Source organism: Sander vitreus, chromosome 5, assembly GCF_031162955.1.
Source record: "Sander vitreus isolate 19-12246 chromosome 5, sanVit1, whole genome shotgun sequence".
Taxonomy (NCBI): domain Eukaryota; kingdom Metazoa; phylum Chordata; class Actinopteri; order Perciformes; family Percidae; genus Sander; species Sander vitreus.
The window spans coordinates 15507857-15531721 of record NC_135859.1 but is presented as its reverse complement, the minus strand read 5'-3'; the positions used below and the strand labels follow the sequence as shown (position 1 = coordinate 15531721).

Genomic DNA, 23865 nt, shown 5'->3' with positions numbered 1-23865 from the left:
GGGTCTCATTTTTACTTTGTGGTCACTTTTAAAGAGATTTTCTTCATTTCCTCCAAGACATTTGTGAGACTATGAGCCTCTCTGAGCTGAGGCCTCCACTGGCCCGGCACCAGACAGGTTTCCCATCCTGCTGGCAGTCGGTTCATCTCTTTGATGTCAGAGTCTCTGCAATAGTGTGTGATTTGTTTCTGGAGATGTCATCAGTTTCCAAGCACCGTTTAGACAGCTGCTTTACTTTAACTGCCCTTGACCCAGACATTAAACTCTCAGGGCTGTCTTCTACATAGGTTAACATGAAGATCCATTTTTCTGTTTCAGAGATGACGTTGCATCCAGCTCCACATTTACCCTGGAGGACAGCGCTATCTGCCTCACTTCAGAGCAGAGCACCATGGATGCGGATATAGACCGCGATGACGGATCTGTTCTCGATGTCTACTTGGTGAGTCTACATTAGCTCACTCACATCTCCTAACTTCATCATTGTTCAAACTAAAGATAGCTTTCAATCTGCACTTCCTGTCTCTCTGACACAGACAGAAAAGTCTCCTCTCCGAGACTGCTGGGCTTAAATTGTTCTTAAACATGATACACTTAACTATAACATGAACACAATGTGTATTGAATAAACACCCACATTGATACATGATCAATAGTGCATCTTGCTAAACGTAGGTTACTTAAAAAGAAAAGTGAACATATGTGTGGGCCCTGTAAATAAATCTATATTTAAAAGTATAATTACATAGTGAGGTTACATTTGTCTGATTTCTTGATTATATGACAGACATTACAAGACTTACCTTTACTAAATAAAATCTAATAAAAATATTTACAATAAGAATAGAAGAATAACTTTTTCTACCACATTCTCCATTTGTTATTTCAGTTCACTGTCACATTGGGGTCATTATTGTTTTGTCCTCATTATAAGGTATTTTAAAGTTACAGTTGGTTATCATTATGCAGGTTTAGCTCGTTCACATTTAGGTCTAAACCACGTTGGTAATCGCTCTTTTCTCTCTTCTCCCCAACAGTGAAAAGAGCAACTTTACAACCTTCATTTCCTCCTGCCAATCACAAGACAATCGCCACACTCCATTGGACCAGCCAGGCTGGCCTTTGACTCCACTTCCAGTGCTGCTAGATCCATGTTGCCAGTTGTATTGCCAGCACATAAAAAGACTGAGATTCTCCATCGGTTGATGGACTAAATGAAGACACCCAACATCACAGCGATGGACATCTGCAGGAACCATGTCACATATCATGTAATGTGATGAACATCAGGCTGAACGGAGTGTCGCTTCTTAGAGCATAGTGCCATTAAGTTTTATATATGTATTCCGTTTTCATGACCTACACAAAGGATAAATATTTACTACATATACATATGAGGAGAGGGTAGATACATTTCTTTGTTTTTTCTGCTGACCAGAAAGAAATAAAAGAGCCTTTCAAAGTTTGCAGCTGCATACGTTGCTGATAAACAGAAGAGAAATGTTTACAGTGAATTTATGATGGCATCTATGTCCCTGATGAACAAAGGACACATGCCAGCTTGTAGCCACAGCCAACACGAATGACTCAGATCAGATATGATGGATTCTGATGCCAAACACAGACTGTGACGTGGTTAAAGCAGCCACCTTCTCCTTACTGGGCTATTATTTGTGCTGCCCTGACAGGAACATGAAGCCCTGACGAAGGGCTGCTGTAAAGAGAAGTGAGAAAGGACAGTCACTGGATCTTGGATGAAGTACAGAGCGGAGGGACGATGCACTCACTCTAGATCAAAAGGCACTTTTGACATTGGTTATGATTACTGTAAGAAATATTTTTCTTTGGACGTTGCTTAGGTGGGTGGTCTACCTTACATAAGCACAGATTTGGATATGTGAATATGCACTTTTTCTCTTCAAATGCACACCTCTGTAAGTCCTTGATGCTACATGTACAGAGACAGTGAAGGAACATTGTAGATCATTTTTGATGTGGAGCTAATAGTTTTGAGGTTTGCGTCATGACTGAGATGCTTTTACTCAGGATATCCTTTGATACTGAATAAGTGTGTCCTCTTCAAGAAGTTATGAGACATGCAACCTACACTTACAGGCTGTCCGATACCTCATCAAGACCACATCCAACTATAAATGTTGAATTCCATGATCACACGTCGGTTAGACCATAATTTATTATGTAAATCTCAATATTTTACCATTTGCTGAAAATATACTTTAAAATTGCTGAATGTAAAGACAATGCATATTTATATTTAGAAGAGACTCCTATAAATAAACTGCTTATTTCAATGTTTGCTGTTAAGCTATTTTAGCGTCTGAAAAAGTACTTTTGGGATACCACAATCAAGAGCTTCATCTATTTGCATATTGCAGCTGTCTATGTACGCACATTTTGAGAGTTATTAAATCTTTATATATATATATATATATATATATATATATGTTGTTGGAAGAAATGAACCTCACTTTCCCAGCAGTCCTACTAAAACAGTACACCGCACTTGTTTCTGTGTAACAATTTTAATTTACAGAACATTGTCAAATTGCATTACATTTAGTGCAAATAATAACACTTCTAATGTACAACTTAGAAATATACAAAGTGTGTAAATTACTGACAAAATATCAAAATTAAAAACACTAAATGCATTCTTCCGCTGACATTGCTCATAGATCTAGCTCTTGTAATCATCAGCAAAACAATTATCCAGATCCTTCCTAACCTCTGACCCCTTAGACCGGAAATCTGATGGTGAAATTTCAACCATGCAGATCTACTGATTACAAAACTCTCAACTTTTGATGCCATCAAACACAATCTAGGGTAAATTCCAATCTTGAGGTAAGATGATGTGAAATGCTGACCCTTTGTACCCCCCATTCCTCACCCACCCCCGCCCGCCTGCTTGCTTATTTTCAGTGTTGATAAATGCACATCTGGTGGCTGAACAGTTTAAGGTAACCAAACCAGGATTTTTATGGTTCATCCTGGTGTCTAAGGCATTCTGGGGGTAGTTTATCAGTCAAAGGGCAGGAGGCCACTGCACTGTAGTGTGGCATGTGAAATGTAATGTAGAGTATGACTAAAAAAGGTCTAGGGTGTAGAGGATATCCTACTCTACATTTTACAACTTTACCTTATACTGCACAATAGCAGCTGGACTAATTTACAAACCTGACACAAAATGTATCCACTTGTCTCTCAATGAAAGAGAGGAATCTGTACATCAGACACTATGGCTGGCCATTTGGAAATATCTGTCAGAAACCGTGTGTTACGTGGAGGTTCAAGACAATAGGCCACAACTTAGCATCTATTGACCACCGTCAACTACATCATTGACCACCGTCAACTACATCATTGATATCTAATTATTGATTATCCTTTAACCGTGTCAAAAAATTGTCCCAACATGACTTCAGACTTAGAAAATGCTCTTTATCTTCCACTCCAGGTTTCCTTGGCCCATTACTGTAATCAAATTCAAGCATTTAACAGTCAATTCACATTTCTCACATTGATAAACTAACTGAAAACGTATTCCGTTTAATCTGTACAATGCATTGTGTCCCTGGTGCTCTCTGAAAGCTACCTCATAACAATCTAGAAATATAAAGATTTCAAACCTTTAGGCTCTGGCCCCCCATCAAACTGCAAAGAGAGTCATCACTAGAGGGACAGGAGAAGGCAAGAAAGAGGAAATACACACCTCATCAATGCTTTTCCTGTCAATATCTACCTTCCCCTCTCATGGTAGTTACTTTAGCAGCAGCAACACAAGTAGCTGTAATACTAGTGATTAAAGCGAACCCAAAAAAAAAGTCAAGAAGTATGTAATCATAAGAAATGTACAAAACAATTTACAAAAAACAGAAGCAAATAATCGGTAACAACAATTCAAAAACCACTGAAAAAACTCTGAATTTACATCCAAATATACCCATGACCAACAGGTGGTGTTGAGCCATGACAATGTGGCTGGGATGACAACTACTGATGGATTAAAGCTGTAAAACCTAAAACTGTAAAAAGTCTCTTCTACAAGCAGGTGTCCCGTGGGACGTCCTGGATGATATAGTGTCCTGCATGTAGTAGTTTGTAGTAGTTTAACATTCTAATTCTAACAAATGAATGGGTCATGTAGTCTTTGACAGCCGATTAAAGGCTGAACAATGTAGTCTCTCCAATGCGCAACCTTGGCCCTCTGCAAGCCTGAAACAAAAAGGAAGATGACAAGTCACTATCCCGGAAATGAACAAAACTGAAATAATAACAGATTCTGTACATTTGCTGGCTTTCTCATGGTTCAAAATGACATTTAAAAAGCACCAGTCAATAGATATAATGTACCGTCCATTTGCAATGTAATGAATGTTCTACCTATCAGTTTAGTTGCTCTCTCCGTTGTAAAACAAGATGTGTTTGGGTTACTGGTTACCTCTTTGCGTTCAGAAGAGGATGGGCTTCCCAGCAGTTTTCTCCTGGACGTAGGAGGTGAAGCGCTTGAGGAACTTGGGATACTCTCTCTTGGCCACTGCTCTGAGGACTGAAGCTGGAGCCCAGCCTCCTGGGTTTACTGCAGCCACACAGACCAAAACCATCAGGAAAGTGTGTGTACGTGCTAATTTATGATAACACTATTAGTCATACAACCACAGTGTAACAGTGTACATATGTCGTACACAAACAGAGGTCTAGGGCGCCATCTAGTGGCGAGGATGTAATGCTATTTTTTTTTTTTTTTTATTTTTAAAAAGGAACTCCCATGACCTGCCTGGCTTCTCTAACAATAAACTGGCTCAGGATTCCTTCCGCAGCACTGCTTTATGTTACAATAAACTCGTCTACAGGAAGTCAGGGGAGGGGGAGAAGTCTGGACGGACAATTCAAAAGACACAAGCACTTAACTCTTGTGCCAGCTAAGAGCTGTACAAAGGCCAATTAGCATATATATTGGCTAAAATAAGGTTGTTCTGAATTAAAAATGTGTGATACAAACAATAGCAACTCAGTAGCATAATTATCCAAATAAAAACAAAAGATGAGCCAGCTACAGGCAGTTTTCTGCCAGCATTAAAAAAAGTAATTGACACAAGCGATTGCTACAATATAGGTCCATATACACTAGATCTACTAAATCCACTTGTTTTCTTTTAAGCCCTTATGTGACCTGCGGCTATTTCTTGACGGTTAAAACAGATCTCAGTAAGTCAACAAAACCATCCACCCAGCTAACTTTGTTATGTGCCACCTCAAGTAAACATTTAAGCCGTATTTATTTAGGCTGATGGGACAGTTGAGCTCCTGAGGTCTTTTCTGCTGGCCTTAGGCAGTTATTCAAAAACACAATATATCTTTACCAGTTTGCCAGTGCATTAGCCTGAACATCAGGTAGTCTAGTATTAAGCGATATCATTAATGCTTTCTTTAATCTCGCCTCTGTAATTTAGATAATTCAGTAGGTTTGAATTATATTAGTATGGACTGTCTGTAGACAAGAAATAACATTTTGACCCAAATTGATTAAGGGCTCAGCTTAACAGCTTATCATCTTTTTGAGGTACTTATAGGTAGATTGTAGCTAGACTGATGATGATGATGATGATGATGATGATGATAGAGAGGCTTTGTTATCTTGCCTAGGGCATATGCACTGATATCAAAACCTTATTCGGCTGGAGAGGCACTTACCATTGGCAACGTAGGTGATCTTACAAAGGATGTTGTCTCTGCTGATCTCTTTATCACCCTCTGGTGGGCTGACCAGTGTTTGGCAGATCATAGCAACATTGATTTTGGCACGAACGCACCGGTTTGTGGGCTGGAAGTAAAACAAAAATGTAAATGAAAACAATCTCACTGTAGCTAATTTGACAGTAACTAGGGTTAAGAGGTCTTAAACTATTCTTTCTACCATTTACTGATAAAAAGGGCCCCACAACAAAGTCTTGTTTGACTAAGGGATGTTCTCATAGATTGTATTCGCTTTATTGCATGATAGTAACAGGTGTAATGGTAGTAATCTTACAAGGGCATTGTCGTGGTCAACAGAGAAGTTGCAGACCAGCCATGTGTCAGGATCATTTTCGTTTGTTGCCAAGATCTTCCTGATGGCTGACAGATAGAGCACGTCTCTCTGAGAGGCAGGCCACACTCTCTGAAACACAACCAGAGGCATTCAGCTGGCAATCAAACCGGCTGCAGAATGTCACTGAGCAAATATGCAATGTGTTTCAGCAACATCTAAAACCACCAAGAAGTCAATTTACCTTGTGAGTCTGGTAAACGATAACCGCATTATCGGAGAGCGTTTCCACAACGTTGAAATTCTCAATGGTGGCTGAGGGAGGGAAGGAGAGTTTGCTCGGGTCATGGCATTAAAACTGAGAAAGTCAAACAGTGTTGATATGATGGGGACTTGTGAAATAGTGACTTACTCTCCCAGTCCATTCGGACAGCCGTGTCCCAGAAGTAGTGGCAGACCTCGTGTCCTGTCACCCCCTTCACAGAATGCGTAGCTTTGAGAGGATCCAGCACAATACCGTTCTCCTCGACTTCTCTCCTGTACACCTGTCACACAATGTGCAGAGTGTTAGACAAAACAAATAGAAAGTCATATCTTTACAATAAACGTATACCCCAAATCATTGCAAAACATATCTTGAAGGATCCTCTTAAATTCCACCAGTGACTGATAACTTGAGCTGATTTTTTTCTTTCATGAAGTACTGATTACTTATTTGAAGGATTCACCTCTGCTAGCTGATAAATGTATCACCAGTGCTTCTACTGCAACCACAGTACCTTTTAAAAAGTGCAACACTCAAATATTCACAGCTAGGAATCGAGGGAAATGATTCATAAGCAGCTTCTCTGCTCTGTACTCACCTTCATCTCTCCTTCTTCTATTACAAGCTGCCAGTTGGCATCTCCGCCCACATCCTGGAGAGAGTAAGTCATATGATTCTGCACCATCTCCTCCACCTAAGAGACGGACAGGTATTGAGTAAATAAATGTTAGAAAGTGACACAATTTGGGGAGAAGAATACACTGTATTAGGGAAGCTATGCTCAGGTTTAATGATTTGTAGTCTGGAGCAATCAACACACCTAGCACCTGTGTTGGTATTTTATTGGTTGACAGATGAGGTTTTTGATAAGATCATGAAAAGGAAACCAGTAAAACTATTTCCCTCTTAGAATCTTAGGAATTCTTTAAGCAAATACATTAGCCACATACAGTACAAAACACTTGACCCTGCTTGGGGGTGTTATTCAACATCCCAACAATGCATTAAGAACACAACGTATAGCCAGACATGCCTGCTCATGCTGTGGAAGACAGAGTGATGTGAGGAGAGGAGCTTTCACTGGATTCCAGTCATGCAGCACTACATTACCATTTTTCCTTTCAGTGGTATGATGACAACCGTTTCGTGATGAAGACAACCTCTAGGAACTTCAATTTTGTCCAGTCAGGTTTTTTTGTCTTAGTGCATCAAATAATACTATAACGACTTTGGAGTAAAAACCTACTATAACATGCTACACAAAGCACAAGAAACACTTGTGAAATCCTGGAGAGGCTGGTTAGTAGACAGTCTCATGCATCTGCTCATGCTCTGCGGTGCAAAGCAGTAGGCGTTTGCATCCCCCTGCAGATACAGGTGCTTGCTGTTGACCAAATACGGTACCTGAGAGCTGAATCTGTGAATGTCATCTGAAGCACTGACAAGCTCAACGGAGGAGAGAGAAGAAGAAGGGCTATGGGGCTGTACAGCAGAGAGGAAGATTGAAACAGAAGGGAATAAGGAACAAAACAGAAAAAAGGCACCCTGCAGCAGTCACAAGTACGTAATCACAACCTGTTCAAGTAGCATTTCATATGAAGAGGTTATGTAAGTGCTCAAATGATTGCAATAAGCACAAACTGATTCTCTGTGTGAACAGATTAAGGCGAAGCATGGACACATTACGAGAAGCACACAAGCTACAGTTGGAGACCTTTATAGACAGGACACACTGGTTGTAAGATGACCACGCTGTAGACTGGAGGAATGATGACAGATTGCAAACAGTAGCAACCGGTAGCCTTAAATTAGACCAAAGCGGAACAGAAACAAGATGTACATTAAAGAGAAACTAAGAAATGTGTTGAGCACCTTGGTGGCAAATCGGTGTGTACCGATGGTGGAGAAGATGTCTCCTGGAGGAACCAGAGTTCGTCGAGGTATCCTGACCTTCTCTGACTGGCACTGAGGGGGAGTTTGGTGAGAGAGAAGAAGATTAAGAAGATGGGACAGAGAAAGGCAACATCCTTGTGTATACTGTATGCAACTGTGCTTCAGTTCATTTTTATTTGTTTAAATGTGTTTCCAAGAGAGAAAGATGCTAAAGTCGGGGACAGGAGAGATCAAATGTGCCTTCTAGACTCTATGTGTAATTGCTTTATGCATCCAAACTGGACAGGACATTTTGATTGAGCGAGTTTAGATGTCCATCACACCTGCTCCTCTATCTTGTCCTGTCTGTCCAGTGCGGCTTCCACCGCGTCAAAGAACTCATCCTCATTGATCAGACTGTTGGGCCCCTCCTGTGGGAAGTAAATGTTGTCAGTAATATAAGAATCCTTGGAGAACAGCCCTGAAAAAGGTGCAGAATGATACAAATGCACAAGCTGGGAGACATGAGGAACAGTCAGGAAATCATTCTGATGTGGTTCATCCAGCTGTTTCTAATCTATGTGTGTTTTTTTAATCTAATATAATCTTGCCTCGTAGTCTGGGCCTCCGTAGTGTGACTTTTTCTTCATTTCATACATAGCAGACTTGTAGGCATCTTCTACCCTCCTCCTCTTCTCGAGCTCCTGAACACACAGAGAGAGCAGTGAAGTGTTGCTGGAGCAACTGTATTAAACAATTAATAACAGTGACAGCATGTAAATAGAAACGGCCATTAACACATCTGTGCTGCATTTAAAAAGAGATCTGCTGATCCTTCACGTTTAGACAAACAAAGATCCGGAATGAAGTGTTAGAGTCAGAAAACTCTCCGCCCCAGTGACAATGCTCCTTTCATCGGATTACAGTAGATAATAAGTCACAACAAAAGGGGAAGAAAAGAGGTTAAAAACAATCGGGCAGACCCACCACATCATTCAGCCGTGTGCGCTCTCAAACAGGTTTTACCTAATGTCTCAGTCCCTGCCAGAGGCCAATAAACACACTTCACCCAAGTGAACGACACAATGAAGCACTGAAACATTGCAAAACAGCCTATGTATTTGGTGTCTCTGTGAGAGCAAATTAATCAATATACAATACAATGTACTATGTAGACTGACACCACCCACTCAACAAGAAACTGCTCATATTCCAGACAGAGTTCATCCACACTGCAATAAGAAAAAAAACAAGCAAACTAAAGCAATTGTGGCTACAAGCATACTAAAAACAATAGCGTTCTCTCAAAAATACTTAATTGGAGAGAGACCAGACAATGAAACTAAACAAAGTGTACACCATTGTGTGGACATAACGCTTGTCACAAAACAACAGGAGGTGATCCTGCTGTCAGCTGTGTGTAACTACTAAACAGAAAGGCAAACCAAGACCTACTTTAAAGAAGAGGCTGCAAGTCTGTAGAGGTATCCATCTCTGAGTCTGGTATTTGTGCTGCTCTGTCCTCTTTTGTAGCGAAGGCTTCCACAAACTGCACCATGAAGTCTTAGCAGTCATTTTCTAATTCACTCTCTGTCTGTACGAGTCGGAGCAGGCCTGTTTTGTTCCTTTTGAGAGTGTGTTCTGAACCATTTATATATTTCCCTACTCCACATCCACAGCTAAACTTCACACACATAACCAAACACAGATGAGATTGAGGTAGTTTCACTCAAGGAGTTTGCCTAACTGAAAGCATTTCCCGGCTTTTGTAGGTTTTAGGGTTGGGCAGCAAGCCTTCACACACACACAGAAAAAAACTGGTTTGACAACATCAACTAAACTGATCAGGATGTAACAATGAGGTGCTCTTTAGAGCGCACCTTTAAAAAGACACAGACAGCTCTCTAGATAAAGCAAAATCAATGAATGGAAGAGTGATATGGGAACTCTAGCCACTCTGATAAAAAACTAAACTATTGAATAATAAAAGGGTTAAAGCTCATTATAGGCAACAAGTGCATTTGTGCTTCTGGTTTCAGAGCCAACTCCATTAAATCACCTTGTAGTAAAACATCCACTGTTTTCAGATGCTACAATCATTGCTAGACATTTGGACAGTGTTTAACCACAACCTCATCACCTGAAGGACAGAGCCCAACACCAAACTCTTGGTAATAATAACCAACTCCTTAAAGACAATGGAAGGCAGCAATTAGCTCCTCAATTAGCAAGAAACTGCCCATTATTCACACTAGTGCAATGCCCATTCAAAACGGGCCTCTTTGGAACGGGACAACTGCTCGGCCACCACAGTGTTGCCGCTTTCTCGAGAGCCGCTCATCCAACTACACACTCGATGCTGCGCTTCCTTAGGTCCAGAGCAATACACCTGCCACGACATAGTTGCATCACCTCATGGTCAGAAACACTAGTGAAATACACTCCAACAGACAGACTTTACCATTAAGGCAAGGTGGTAAGGGTACGGCACAGTATTCATATCCAAATAGATGCCAGTAGATCGCTACAGACGGCTTGCACAATTTGCAAAGGTGTTCCTGTAGGATATCCGCTTGTGTCGTTGACTCTAGGGAAATGAAGAAGACTTTGGTTGTAATATATAGCGAAGGTATCCATTTCCATATAGACACCGGTAGCCTGCTGCAGACGGCTTGCCGCTGACTTCAGTGGTCGTACAACAGTGTGCTACTGCAATCGGACAACTGGATGGAATCCGGACCTACTCATGATGTTATTAGCACACTGCGAATGACATTTATTTGAATCACTGTATGTAGAGCACAAGACCGTACCTTGTCCAGTCTCTTCTGCCAGCTGTCCTCTTGTTTAACCATCAGTTCGATGCAGTGGGACAAGGTAGAGAGGATGCCTGCTGTGGTGGCCTTAAAGGTGATGGCCTCACCCTTGAAGTCTACTCCATTCATACATTTGGGACTGGCAGGGGGGCACACTGGCACAGGCAGAAACAAAGAAATAACTTGTGACTTGTTCAGAAATATACTTTCTAGCTTTATTTTAAGATATTTTCAAATAAAGCAATGGTCTGCATCTGCAGGTAAACTTACATTTCTCTTTGCTGCCATTGTTGTTGTGATTATATTCGCCATTGGGTCTTGTAGTGGTAGGAAATTCATCTTCGTCCTCCTCTAGTACTGGTAAGAAAGCAAAAGCAATCTGTATTTACCATCTGTCCAGTTAACCAAACTATAAATGGCATAAATACCTAAACCTGGACATATAAATAATAGAGTATAGTTTAACATGTTCAAACCTATTCAACAAGTATATCTACACCTCCAGAGTTCTTAATTGGACAATTGTATAACACGCAATACTACCTTTCTAGCAAAAGCATCATTCAGATTAAACTTCATGTTAGTTTAACCTACATTATAGAGCAAGTTTAATATGAAAGTGATTTTGAAGTGTTTCCTTTCTTAATGAGTCTTACCAACAACTCTCCTTCAACTGTCACACTGCATGAACCAACTAAAGCCCCATCTTTAAATTAATTGGTAAAACTGAACCAATTAATGAAATTATTAATTAAAATCTAACCTATTTAAAATGAATCTCTGACACAATACAAGCTCCATAAAAGGTGTATTTATGGGACAGGTTACCTTTGTCTCTCTGAAATTCATCTTTGGAGACAACGTCCGCACAGGTGTCAAAGTATTTCTGCAGGGTGTCCACTTGTCTGCAGAGAATGTCCCGGAAGGTTTCCATTTCTGCTAGCTTCTCACGCAACCTGTACCCTTTCTGAGCAGAGAGAAACAGAAGTAAAGAGACACAATCAAGAGCTGTCAGGGGAAAGACGATTGATGTCACTTCTCGGTTTTAACCAAAGGCAAGGCCCTCACAACAAGTAAGTCCAAAACAATTTCTTACAACTACAGATCTAGCCTTTAGCTTGTATTTTCAGAAGGTGCAAATGTGTGTAGCTGGAACTATTTCAGAGAGGGCAGCGAGGGACTGAGAATTTGACATGATCTGATAGGGCCAAACATCGTCAAACTCTCAGGCGATCATTTCTTTTACCTTGAAGGAGGATGTGGATGTGGCAGACAAGGCACTGGCTGCTGATGTGAGAGACAACATGGAACCATGACGCCTGAGACTGGTTTCTGAACCATAACCAGACTCTGCCTGAAATCCAGAGGGAGAGGGATCAAAGGAAAAAGAGAGAAAAATGAGGGAAGGAGACAGTATGATATGGATGATAAGAAAGGAAAAGGAACATCAGATCAGTGTGTGAACAAAACACATTAAACAATCTCAATACAATAAGATTGTAGATCATACAAAAACAGGACAGAGACAGAGGGGGATCAATTCTTGCAGTCAGCAGCACTGAGTAATGCTGAGCTTGACCAGAGCAGGGCCTACACCTACATAGACAAACAGTCTGCTAAAGGGACTGGGGCTGACAAATAGACACATGAGCCATCAACCCTGCCAGTAGACCTGATACTATGTGGTTGAGGAACATTATAAATAAATTACACTGTATCCCAGAGTTGAGAGATCTAGGCTTGATTGCGACTCTCTGGAGGAAAATACAGTTGTACCTTTTAGTATATACACAGCAGACTGTACATGGTTTTATAAAACCAATCTACTGTATGGCCCGGCATTAGGGAGGGAGGGAGTGGCAGTGACTGCATTTGTTCCATTTAACAGCCAACTTATGACTGGGTGATGCCTGGGCCTGCCAACTCAGCAAAGTGACATACTTTTATTATACATAGTGTAAGGGAATGCAAACCAAACAAAGCAAAATATTGTTGTTTGTTGCAGCTGTTGACTGTTATCCACTACATTATAGATAGACAGCAAATTCATGACCTAACATTAGAATCCCGTGCTCAACCAGTAGAAACAGTAATGAGGAGCTAGTGCGACAGGCTAAAGTCTGAAATACTTTTACGTATGAATCAGGATCCTAACATGCTTGCGTTATGTTTTATAGGGCTGTCCTCGACTAAAGAAATGCTTAGTCGTCTAACACTCACATTATTTCGTCGACTGATCGATTAGTTGGTTTAATCGACAGATCTGTAAAAAATGAGTTTCTCCACAAAGAATAATGCAAAAGTCGGGATAAGGGCCGTTTTTTTGGCAGTCTGCAGATTATCTGTATCAGCGTTTTATTTTCCTGATAACCGGTAAAGTTAATTAACTAAAAAGTGCGCTACTTTGGCTCCGCTAACAGCTCTGTGTCTGTCCCTCTGCTTCAGTTTCACTCACCACTGAGTCTGACTTAATGTCCCGCCCACAACACTATCTAACTAACTATCTTTTACTGTGTATTATGTTGATAGTTTCTAATTTATTAAATAATTGCTTAGAGCATCTAAACAAAGTTTTGTGTTGGATTTTGTAACATTCTAAAATCTTAATTTTGACTTAAAGATTTTAAATTTTCACTGTAAATGCATATCGGTTCCAAATATTGGTTATGCTGAGGTTTGCCCATGGCCTTTGTGTGTAGTTTCCTCTTGATTATTAAACTAAAAAGGGACTGCAAGCTATTCCTGTTTACTTATCGGCATGCAGAGGTATTTCTTGAGGGCAGTGAGCAAACGGAGGAGGAAATCAGGTGACAAACATGTATACATACAGTCCTCTGCCAGAGGAGCTTACAATGACTACCACAGCGTGACAAATTGAATTGATTTAGAATTAGATTTGACACTGAACACTGGTTAAACAGATAGTGGCAGACTGTTCCAGACCAGGGGTCCATTTCAGGAAGGAGGTTTAACAAACTCTGAGTCTAACCCTGAACTCTGAGTTGATTTACCCTGAGACGGGAAACTCTGAGTTTTCGGTTCCAGAATAGCTGATTTGAGTTCAATCAACTCAGAGTAGGTTCACTCAGAGTTAAGTGCGTGCACCATCACTATAAAAAGGCAGCATGAATGGAGCCATGATACTACGATTCACCATGGTAACAACCACAAACAAACTGGGCGGTGGAAATACTCATGCGCGCATACAGCGAGTTTGAACATGTATTTAGTTAAAAAAGCAACACGGCTGCTGCTGCAAAAGAGAGAATTTGCGTGGGATAAAATTGTTGCTAGAGTGAATGTGTAAGTTCCAATATGGTGTATTAATATCATATTTAATATAATTAAGTATAATATTACTGGCGAAATGGTATTGAACCTATAATTTATTTCATTTAGGTGCAATCCTGCGGGCGAAAAAGTCCTAGGCCTACTGCTCCCATTCTGAGGCTGCAGCACCATCATTAACAGAATTATAATTCATAATCTTTTATTTCAAATGGTTGACATCATTCACCTGCAAACCTGTGAAACTCCTTTTGAATGGCTCTTACTGGTTTGTGTCCAGGGAACACTACAAAAATGTTTAAAAAACGTTTCAGAGCAAGTCACTCTTCTTACAGGGCTTTCTATACAGTGGGTTGACTAATATGCTTTTCTGTAAAGAAAACTGCCGTTTGCAAAAAAAAACGTAATGCGACAAAGAATGTGCTGGGATGTAGAGCATGTCCACGATGGGGGACGTTAGTGATATGAGGACGGATACGGTTATGTAGGCTACATAACTGATAGACTGGGAAGAAAAACGATACGCTCAAACAGGTAGGCTAGTATCTGGAAATGAAAATGCGTCGGTCCCTGCGAAATAATCCAACTTCTTCATCAACGGGATCGTCAACAAAAGGAAATGCCATGTTTTGAGAAAAAAAAAAAGTTTTATAGTCTGCCTAACACAGTTAATAAATCTCTCCCTCTCTCTCCCTCTCTCCCTCCCCCCCCTCAGGGTTAACAAACTCAGAGTTTTCACTAAACGGACCCCAGGCCAACAGAAAATAATGTGTCAATATTTGCTGTTAAAGGGTATGTTTACATTCATACAATCCTAGATTTGCGGTGATATTAAGATTAAAGTGATACATTTAAGCATTTACAAAGCTCGAACGAACCCCTTTTGGTTCATTTGGTTCAAACAAAACACATAAAAGGACAATGGACAATATACCAGGAATATCGTACAATAAAATGAAATTCAATATATAAAACACCAGCCCTAAATATTACCTGACCGACTCTAAAAGATAATTGAACATAACAACATTCACAATTGTTTTTACAAAAGATACGCTAAACTATGGCTTAATTTAAAAACACAGTCACATTGCTGCAAAGCAGTTTATTTTTATTTAATTTAAATTTTAAATATGACATTTTCAATTTACCAGCTGCAAACGTTAAATCAACTCTAAGTGGCGGAGCTGCATGCCAGGCATGTTATTTTTTTCATTTCAAATGGAGGTCAATGATTGTTGACACTCTGACTTGTAGTCTGCAGAGCGCCTCAGCGTCACCCCTAACGGCCCAACAAATATTAATGTTTTTTTAATACCTACAGTGCAATAGGAACTTTATTTCTTAATGCACTCATACAATAGTCCGATTTAAACGATATCATCCTCAGTGTTACCATAAGTTATGTTTCCTGCTACAACATATCAAGTCCTCAAACAAACAGCCTAGATTTCAACAGCTGAGAATGGCAGTTGGGTAAATTAACATTTGACAAAAAGTGCTACGGATGAAAAATTTGTCTTGCTACCTTTTCACAAAAAGGATCCGATTCCTTTGATCAGATTGACATTTTGCACAGTCTACTGGAATCATTATTATTGTATTGCTGGTGTGGGCGTAGACCAGGGGGCAAAGCAATACACTGATGAAACATGAAGACCAATCTGTGACAACTCCAGAGACTCACATCACATGCTGCATGACACAGCCATGCAAATTAAAAACCCACTCATAAACAAAACAATAAATGGCATCTTGTGCCCACGGCTTTGTGATGGTAATGAGATGAGTGAACAGTAAGTGACCATAGCAACGACTGAATACTTCTACACATCTGAGCATATTGCTGTTTGGGAAATTACCTGTCATTAAAAATGCTGGTAGTCCAGCACATAGCCATGCAGCATAAGCTTAATTTCTAAAAAATAAAAAATAAAAAATGTAGTGACTGATGGCTTTCAATGACTGACTTGCAGTAGAGTTCAATTCTCAAGATAGCCCATAAGAAAAAACTGCATGCATGCAAATAGAAAATAATAATGTATGCAGTGCAAAGATGAGCCATGCTTATCATTCATATCATAACCCTGACATACTAACTAAAGACTTCAGTGATGAGTGACATTAAGCAAGCAGTATGCCAACATGCTATAAGCCCACCATTCGGCCATTCCAACAACCAAAGCAGAGCAGGACACTGCTGCAGTCCCGACGGTTTGCTGTCAACATGGCCAGGACGCTGCCTCAACACTCCCACTCTTCTGACAATTCAGAGGCTTAAATCCAGTATTCCTGTTTGTCTGGACACACCTCACTGATGAACAAAAGGGAAGAGGTGGAGAAAAAAAAGCCATATAGACTCAGCTTAGCTCATCAAGTAAAAAAAAGCAGCTTTAAGAGAGGTAAAGGAGGAAGAGGAAAAAGTCATTTTCTTCATAGCGGTCAGGGGAGTGGCAGACACTAGCTGCTCCATGAAGCAGAAGAGACGGACTGAGCCAATAAGACGAGTCTTGAAATGCCTCGGCAGAGTGAAGCAGGTCTGCTCTCAGTCAGGTCTTCCGCAGACACACAAATGGACTCAAAGACACACGTACATGCACTCCACTCTGCTGCGTACATATATCAACAGATCACACACCCTGATATGCGAAACCTTTTTATCTTGTCCATGTTTATGTCCAGCATCCATCACTGAGCAAGCAACCGTGACTGTGTGTGTTTGCATGTAAGAGACAGAGCAAGAGAGGGATAAAAATGAAGTGCATAACAGAGAGAGTGGGTGAGTGAAGCAGCCTGAGAGAGAGAGAGAGAGAGAGAGAGAGAGAGAGTGAGTGAGTGAGTGAGTGAGTGAGTGTGTGTGTGTGTGTGTGTGTGTGTCTGGATCTTCTGCCCGACTCTACTTTTATCCTTTCTTATTCTGATAACTGATATTTACTGATGATTGTGAAGCCTGACCTGGACCAATAGTGTTCTGACTGTGCCAACAACCAGCCTGAAGAAGTGGCGGAAAAACTACAAATACAACGCTTTTTCCCATCCCCTATCTCCCCTCTAAATCTTACAGAATGGAACAGTCTTCTCAGTATGATCGAGAGAGTTTTGTGTCCCCCTTGATTTTTGTTGCTGTGAGAACAGGCAATTAAAAAAAAAAAAAAATGCATTATTCATCAAGAGCTGCACTTAACGTCCCAGCACTTAGCAGAACATTTTCCACCACCAACACACACCCACACATAAAATTTTAGTTTTTTCCCCTGTACAATAACTAACCTAATTTGGTGATATTGATATGCCAATGGTGGTGGTTATTTGCCGTTGCAAAGTGGCTTATACAAGGCATTTAAAAGCAGTAATCATGACCAGTCCGACCCATATAAAAGCAAAATTATAGTTGTTAGATAATTACATAAACCCAGCTCTAGCTAATGAGTGTATAAAATTGGCACAAAAAATTTTTACCCTCAAAATAGTTACACAAGTAAATGTGTAGAGCTTAAAGAAAAAGGCCATTTGGCCTATTTTCAGCATTGGGAATAAGGTACACTTCACGGTTGCATACCCTCTTGAGAAAAAAAATGTAAACCAGAATGAAAGTGGTGAACAGTCCTTCCTTCCTTCCGTTGGGAGCAGTGCAGACACACTCACCGATAACTGTAACCCTTATTTTCCACCGGGCGCGTCTGCGCTGTGTTCTGGAGGCGCTGCGACCATCGCGAGCAATTGCTGCCATTAAAGTCAATGTTTGATAGTCCACAAGCCCAGAAGCGCACGTGAAGCGGATCTCCTCTCCGCTCTGCTAAAGATACGCGCCAGGTCTATTTTCACGCAAGCCGCGGGCCGTTCAGACAGACGGACCGGAAGTTAAACAGCGAGACTATCCAGTCAATTTACCAAAAGACACCCCCCAATATCGTTTAGGTCTCCTTTACAACACCACGGATAACGACAAATTCATCTTGGAGGTTGAAAAACATAATGCAACAAAAGGACAACACCAGAAAAGAGAAGGCATGGAGTTTAATTGCAGAAGTGGAAGGTAGATACTAGCTCCATAAACACGTGATTGTTCTGTAAAGTACTTGTAGAGAAAATAAAATCTGCGAGTCGGGAAGCAAGACGCTCCGCCTCTGAGATGCTCACGGTGTGGTATGGCGCGTGGCGAAGGATGGAACAAAACCGGAACGGAGCACAGACGCACCCAGTGGAGAATCGGAGTAAGGCAGGTAGTGCTGCATTAGGCTTACTGAGGTTACTGTAGGTCACAATCCAGACATAACTATCCAGACTAAAATACTCTCACACCGTCGTTAATGGACTGGAGACCTGCGGTCGCTCACACTCAATTGCCAACACCCAGTAGCACTAACAAAACCACCCACAGCACCATTTGGTGGAGAAGCAGGCCTAATGAGAATTCACAGGATAGTGATTCTGTTTTTTTCTTAAGGGTGGCACACTTACGGTGATTTCTCAACTACAGTGTTTTCTTGTGGCAAATGCAAGCAAGGAAAATTACATAATTCACATGAATTGTGCTCTGGTAAAATATACATTTGTCGCTTGTCTCTCTCACACAGGTTCACCCAGTGTCAGAAATTAAGGGCAAAAACTGCCACCAAGATTTTGAAAAATGTATTTTATATTTACCAGTTTAAGTAAATATCCTCATTATTAAGCCACTATTTCATTTCCAATCAATTCCTTTAATTTCCATTTCCGTCTGTAAAATACACTCACACACTAATAGCGAGGTTACAAACGCATTGATAATAGCAATAGTAGGTTTTTGATTTACTCATGTTGGCACAAGGTGGTAATTAATGTATGCATTTTACTTTGGGCTCATTTCACATAAAAAAACAGCAACTTGTTGTACTAATTACTCTTTTGAGGCGCAAATATTTTGAAAATGCCCTAATTTTTTTAGACTGTTTTTTTTTTCCTTCACCAAAAACACCCAGATTACACACAGAATAGAACTGTAATTCACCAAATTTAACTGTAGTACAAACACACTGGCTGATATTAACCAAGTTGATGTACCATCCGTGGAGCAGACCACTGTATAAGCATATCAATGAAAATAAAACTAAACAAATAGATTATTAATATTTAGGGCATACTAACTCAAACTAAACTAGCTGTAACAGCTGGTTTTGGACAGATCAAGGCAGAGCACTTCACTTGTAACCCATGACAACATATATGTGCTTCACACACTTGATGCACGTTTATGTTAACTTAATGTCATTGCAGAGTGAGCAGCTGCCTGGCATCTGATAACAGGGGATACTCCCACCTCAACCCTTCACTCCACAGATTCCTCACATACCCGGGGTGAAGGCCTGTGTGTGTGTGTGTGTGTGTGTGTGTGTGTGTGTGTGTGTGTGTGTGTGTGTGTGTGTGTGTGCGCGTGCGTGCGTGCGTCCAAATCCCTGTCCTGCCACACCCAGCTCACTGAACAAAACAGATAACTGTCTGTTCTGAAAACCACCACGACCCAAAATTGAACCTAAATACCTGAAAGCAATTCAGCAAAGCACTGTTCAGTGGGCGATAAGGTAAGCCAAAACAAAAAATTATTATTATTATTATAATATTTATTAAGGAAGTGACACGATATGGAATAAGAACATTTGTTCTCATGCTTGACAAACACCATGCAAATTAAACAAACCCAACCGGAACTGGAGTCAGGCACACACTGAGCATCTCTAGTATTCATTCATTCATTTATCAGGGTAATGCAACTGACATGCTTGCATTTTGGCAAAATTCCCATGAATAACTTTATCACAAGGTGTAAAAAGAAGCCAGCGAGAAAGATCCAGATGAAGAAAGAGAAACTCATTCCACTCACCTTGTGCAGCTCTATTGACTCAATCCACTGGAGTCTGTGCTCGGGATCTTCAGCTCTGAGGTACCAAACACTGTCGTTCACGCTGATGTCAAAACGACACTCGTCAAACTCATGGGGCTACAAAGAGAGAAGAGAGAGAGCTTATTATTAGGCAGAGCACATGTATCATGTCAGGAAATACAATCACCAACATTAAATATCTGTATTTGAAACCAAAATATTAAATCTCACTGTAACAGTTTCCCCTACTTCAATCAAATATTTGAGGGTTCAGAGCAAAATCCCACTATAATGCCTGTTTTAGTCCGTTTATGACACTGACGGACTAGCGATGACACATTTTGGACACACATGGATTCCATCATTCATAGAAAAGCCTCTGCCACACAATAAACAGGAATCTTAATTAGAAACTGATGTCTTACGTCTGCAGGCGCAACCCAAAACGACTGAGAGCTGTGCAAAAACAGATATTCTTTCAGCATGCCTTCGCCTGAACCTGGGTCATCATAACTTTTCCTTCGAATATTAGGCCAAATCTTTCAACTATTTCACTCTCCCATTCTACAATGCACCCCACCCAGCGCCAACCTCTAGGCACCCAAACACGTGCACCAAAGAATTCCCGTTTCCTCTGAGATTGGAATTTGACCACTGCACTCAGCTGAAGAGAGCTGTTCTGCAAAGGCTGCTAATAAGAAATACGACACAGTTGACTCAAATCTCTTTCCCGTTTTTCTCCTTACTAGAACCAAGACTACAGCTGCTCTGTCAGCTGACATAACATCATGTTGCTCAAGTTTGATTAGATTTGCTTGAATGACGCTCATGTGCTGGTTTCTTCACTGCCACGGACAACAGCAACATACACTCCAGCTCTGAACACACCGTCTTTACACTTTAACACTAATAATACATTTCATAAGCTGCATATCTGGGATGCTGGCAGGGTTGAGTGGTTTTCTCTGACCCTTAAATGCTTTCTATTACAGTCAAAGACAAACTCAGAGCAAAGGTTTCCCCTCAGGGACAGAGGTAAGATCAGGAATGCCCTCCAGCTTCTTAATTTTAGCATAAAGGAGGGGTGTGCAATAGTAAGCTCGAGTGCATCCGGCCATGATGCGATTACTGGTTAGAGAGTTCCAGTCTATCTTACTGTGCTGTATCAGACACGGCCCATAAACCTCTGCTTTACAACCCAGTTTATATCTCTTTCTTTCTGCCTGGAACAATCTCCTTTTTTAAGCACTACTGAATATCCTTGCTGCAATGGGTTTTTTTTGTGTGTGTATAGGACTGTAACATCTTCAGTGTTAGAAAAGATCAGTGTTCATTTAAACACTGATTACCTCCTCACAAAAGAGGCATCTAAGATCAGAGGTTTTTCTTTTATGGTTGCCTTTACACAAGTGTGTTAGAGAAAAAAAAAGAAGAAAGAAAACGTTTGTATTTTAATTAAAATCATTTTTAACACTTCTTATTCTTATGCCTGACACCCCTCCTGGAGTATAGACCGTCGACAAGGGAATATTTAACACAAGTTTGCTGTGTACAAAAATATATAACTGACAGGAAAACACCAATGCACTGACAAGAGCTTAATCTGATGCAAACTTTTGATAATGGATCGCGGACTATAATAGGAATTTCCAGACAGCAACATTTCCTGCACAGTTTGGACAGTCTGGTGTGTTTGCAGACAAACGGTGTGTAACAGACTGATATTAGGCAAGAAGAGAAGCAGGGGCATGTTTCTGCATTCCTGAGTCCTCATACCACAGTCTTCGTAGACAGCACTGGCTTTATTTAGGAAGAGGGGAGAGGCAGTAAGAAGTGACAGTGTGGGTCATACTACTCTAATTATTAGTGAGCATGTGTGATTAAACTCTTACTGTAGTTGGCCTGCTATAACACAATTACAAAATGCTCTGAATGTCTTGTGGAATTCCATTCAGGTCTGCACAAACAAGAATTGGCATAATTCTTGTTTGACAAATGACTCAACTATCTGTAATCTTTCGTGTTGTGGTTTTAATCCAGTTTTGAGTCATATAATCCTATTGCACAAATCCCAGTAAAACCATTTCTTTGGCCTCTGTACTTGATAACGGTATGCTGCGAGAGAACAATGAATATTTAACCAGGGTGTGGGGTTTTAACTTATCTCACCAACAATAGGGCCTGCAGCGAGAGAATACAGGTCTGATCTCTAGACTATGTGGTCAAAGCTATCTTTTTAACAATAGGGGACACCAATTTCAAATAGCTGGTGCCATAACTGCCATGGAGAAATAGGCATGAGAGTGTTCTCAAAATATTGCTGGAGCAAGAATGCCTCGGTCTGCTAACAGCCTCATTACTAGTTAATGTTTACCTTTCTATCTTTGACAACATGGACTGGAGGAATTAAAGTTCAACCCCATGCTAATGACATGGTGGACAGGATCAAAACATTGAGACCTGCCAGAGAGGTAACCCTACTCCAAGAGTACTGATGCAGAAAATGAAACCTTTCATGGTCGCCCATCTTATGAGCCCTATCCTGAAATGTTGGGACAGGTGCTAGATCATTCGGCTTTCTCTTTGAGTAAAGGACAGCAGCAGAGTGATGTTACACTTACTGTGATAACAGCCTTGCTGAGGCACAAAGACCCCCTGCAGCCGTATTCCCGTTCATCCTCCGACTTGTAGTAGCTCAAAGTATTGTTTTTCAACACGACCCATCGGTCCTGCCACCCGTGGATGTAATTAGTCCACTGTAAACACACACAAGATGTACAAGAAAACAGTTAGCTGAACTATGCCTGGACGATGCGTACCGTTATGCAGGAATTAATTCAGCTGTTGCAGCTCATTAATGCTCACCGGGCTTTCAGACTAGTAGTGTGTGATCAAGGCACCTAAACAAGAAGTTATTTCTGTAGCATGAAACATTGTAACATTCAAACTGGTTTAACGTTACCTACCTTGCTTAAGACGCCTCCGAGCTCCACAGGCTGCCCGGATTCCGGATCCACATCCTCTTCAGAACCGGACGACGAACTCTTTTCGGACATTTAAATCCAAGCTTTAAAGAAAACTTAAACCTAATTTTATTGACAGAACCACGTAGCTGCCTGCTAGCTGCTGAATTAGTTATAAATTCAAACGCGTCACAGCCAAACCTGCTGACAGCTTCTTAAACTTAGCCTTCACGTCAGGGAAATATGTTACCGTTAATTAGCTAGCTAGGCATTAACTGAGCGTATCAAACATAATCTGAATAGCGTAATTAATCTTCCGTCGGTTGACAAACCCAGCTAGCTTGTTTTGAAGCAAGCTATTCTGGAGGTGAGTCTCAACTTCTCGGTTTTGCGGGCTTTGTTTTGAAACTGACGTCGAATACCAATGAGACTAGCTAGTTAGCGCTAGCTGTCAAACCACGCCACTTGCTAACATTAACTTAACTAGCAACTTGTGACTGTTGTCGTTAGCTATTTTAGCTGCAGTCGATAAGCTACTCAAAAGAGTGATCAATAAGGAAGGCCTTCGTGTTAACCCTGTACCTCAGCTTCAAGCTACAAATGTGGAGCAACGGTCTGTGTGGCTGCTGTAATTCCGCAATTTAGTTAGTGGAGGACTGACCATAGACTGACTAGCTTGTCTTCTTTCAGGTCGGGGGAGGCGCTGCAGCCACGCTTTACTGTGTACAGAGAGCGGCGTCAAGTTAGACTCA

At 40.9% G+C, this 23865-nt stretch overlaps 2 protein-coding genes across 8 annotated transcripts in view; one reads left to right on the top strand and one right to left on the bottom strand.

The window, feature by feature from the left end:
- pip5k1bb (phosphatidylinositol-4-phosphate 5-kinase, type I, beta b) overlaps window positions 1-2312 on the top strand; it is a 37504-nt gene extending 35192 nt beyond the window's left edge. For all 4 annotated transcript variants that reach the window (XM_078250558.1, XM_078250559.1, XM_078250555.1 and 1 more), the window contains 2 exons: window positions 319-442; window positions 1038-2312. In XM_078250558.1, coding sequence (XP_078106684.1) covers window positions 319-442; window positions 1038-1040 — 127 coding nt within the window. In that variant the 3' untranslated portion in view covers window positions 1041-2312. The remainder of the gene's footprint in view (window positions 1-318; window positions 443-1037) is intronic.
- Window positions 2313-2524: 212 nt separating this feature from the next.
- On the bottom strand, window positions 2525-23817 carry LOC144518128 (ceramide transfer protein-like). Of its 4 annotated transcripts, none has more exons than XM_078250551.1 (18): window positions 23117-23817; window positions 22772-22906; window positions 20151-20267; window positions 12249-12356; window positions 11831-11969; window positions 11273-11359; window positions 11000-11157; window positions 8798-8890; window positions 8531-8617; window positions 8187-8279; window positions 7719-7796; window positions 6913-7008; window positions 6462-6594; window positions 6294-6364; window positions 6053-6181; window positions 5716-5845; window positions 4463-4645; window positions 2525-4236 (listed from the first exon to the last, which is right to left on the bottom strand). In XM_078250551.1, the coding sequence occupies exons 1-17, from the start codon at window positions 23204-23206 to the stop codon at window positions 4473-4475; spliced, it is 1917 nt and encodes a 638-aa protein (XP_078106677.1). In that variant the 5' UTR covers window positions 23207-23817; the 3' UTR covers window positions 2525-4236; window positions 4463-4472. The 4 variants fall into 4 exon arrangements, with proteins under 4 accessions (XP_078106677.1, XP_078106678.1, XP_078106679.1 ...); XM_078250552.1 differs by having other exon boundaries at window positions 4463-4600; window positions 23117-23815; XM_078250553.1 differs by lacking the exon at window positions 7719-7796 and having other exon boundaries at window positions 23117-23815.
- Between the last annotated feature and the right edge of the window lie 48 nt (window positions 23818-23865).

What these genes read in the sequence shown, in the direction of transcription:
- LOC144518128 (XM_078250551.1), bottom strand. Translation starts at nt 23,206, where the DNA reads ATGTCCGAAAAGAGTTCGTCGTCCGGTTCTGAAGAGGATGTGGATCCG. An exon ending in CACACCGATTTGCCACCAAG is followed by an intron (nt 7,797 to 8,186) that starts GTGCTCAACACA and finishes TCTGCTGTACAG; the next exon opens with CCCCATAGCCCTTCTTCTTC. An exon ending in TTGACCACGACAATGCCCTT is followed by an intron (nt 5,846 to 6,052) that starts GTAAGATTACTA and finishes TTTTACTTCCAG; the next exon opens with CCCACAAACCGGTGCGTTCG.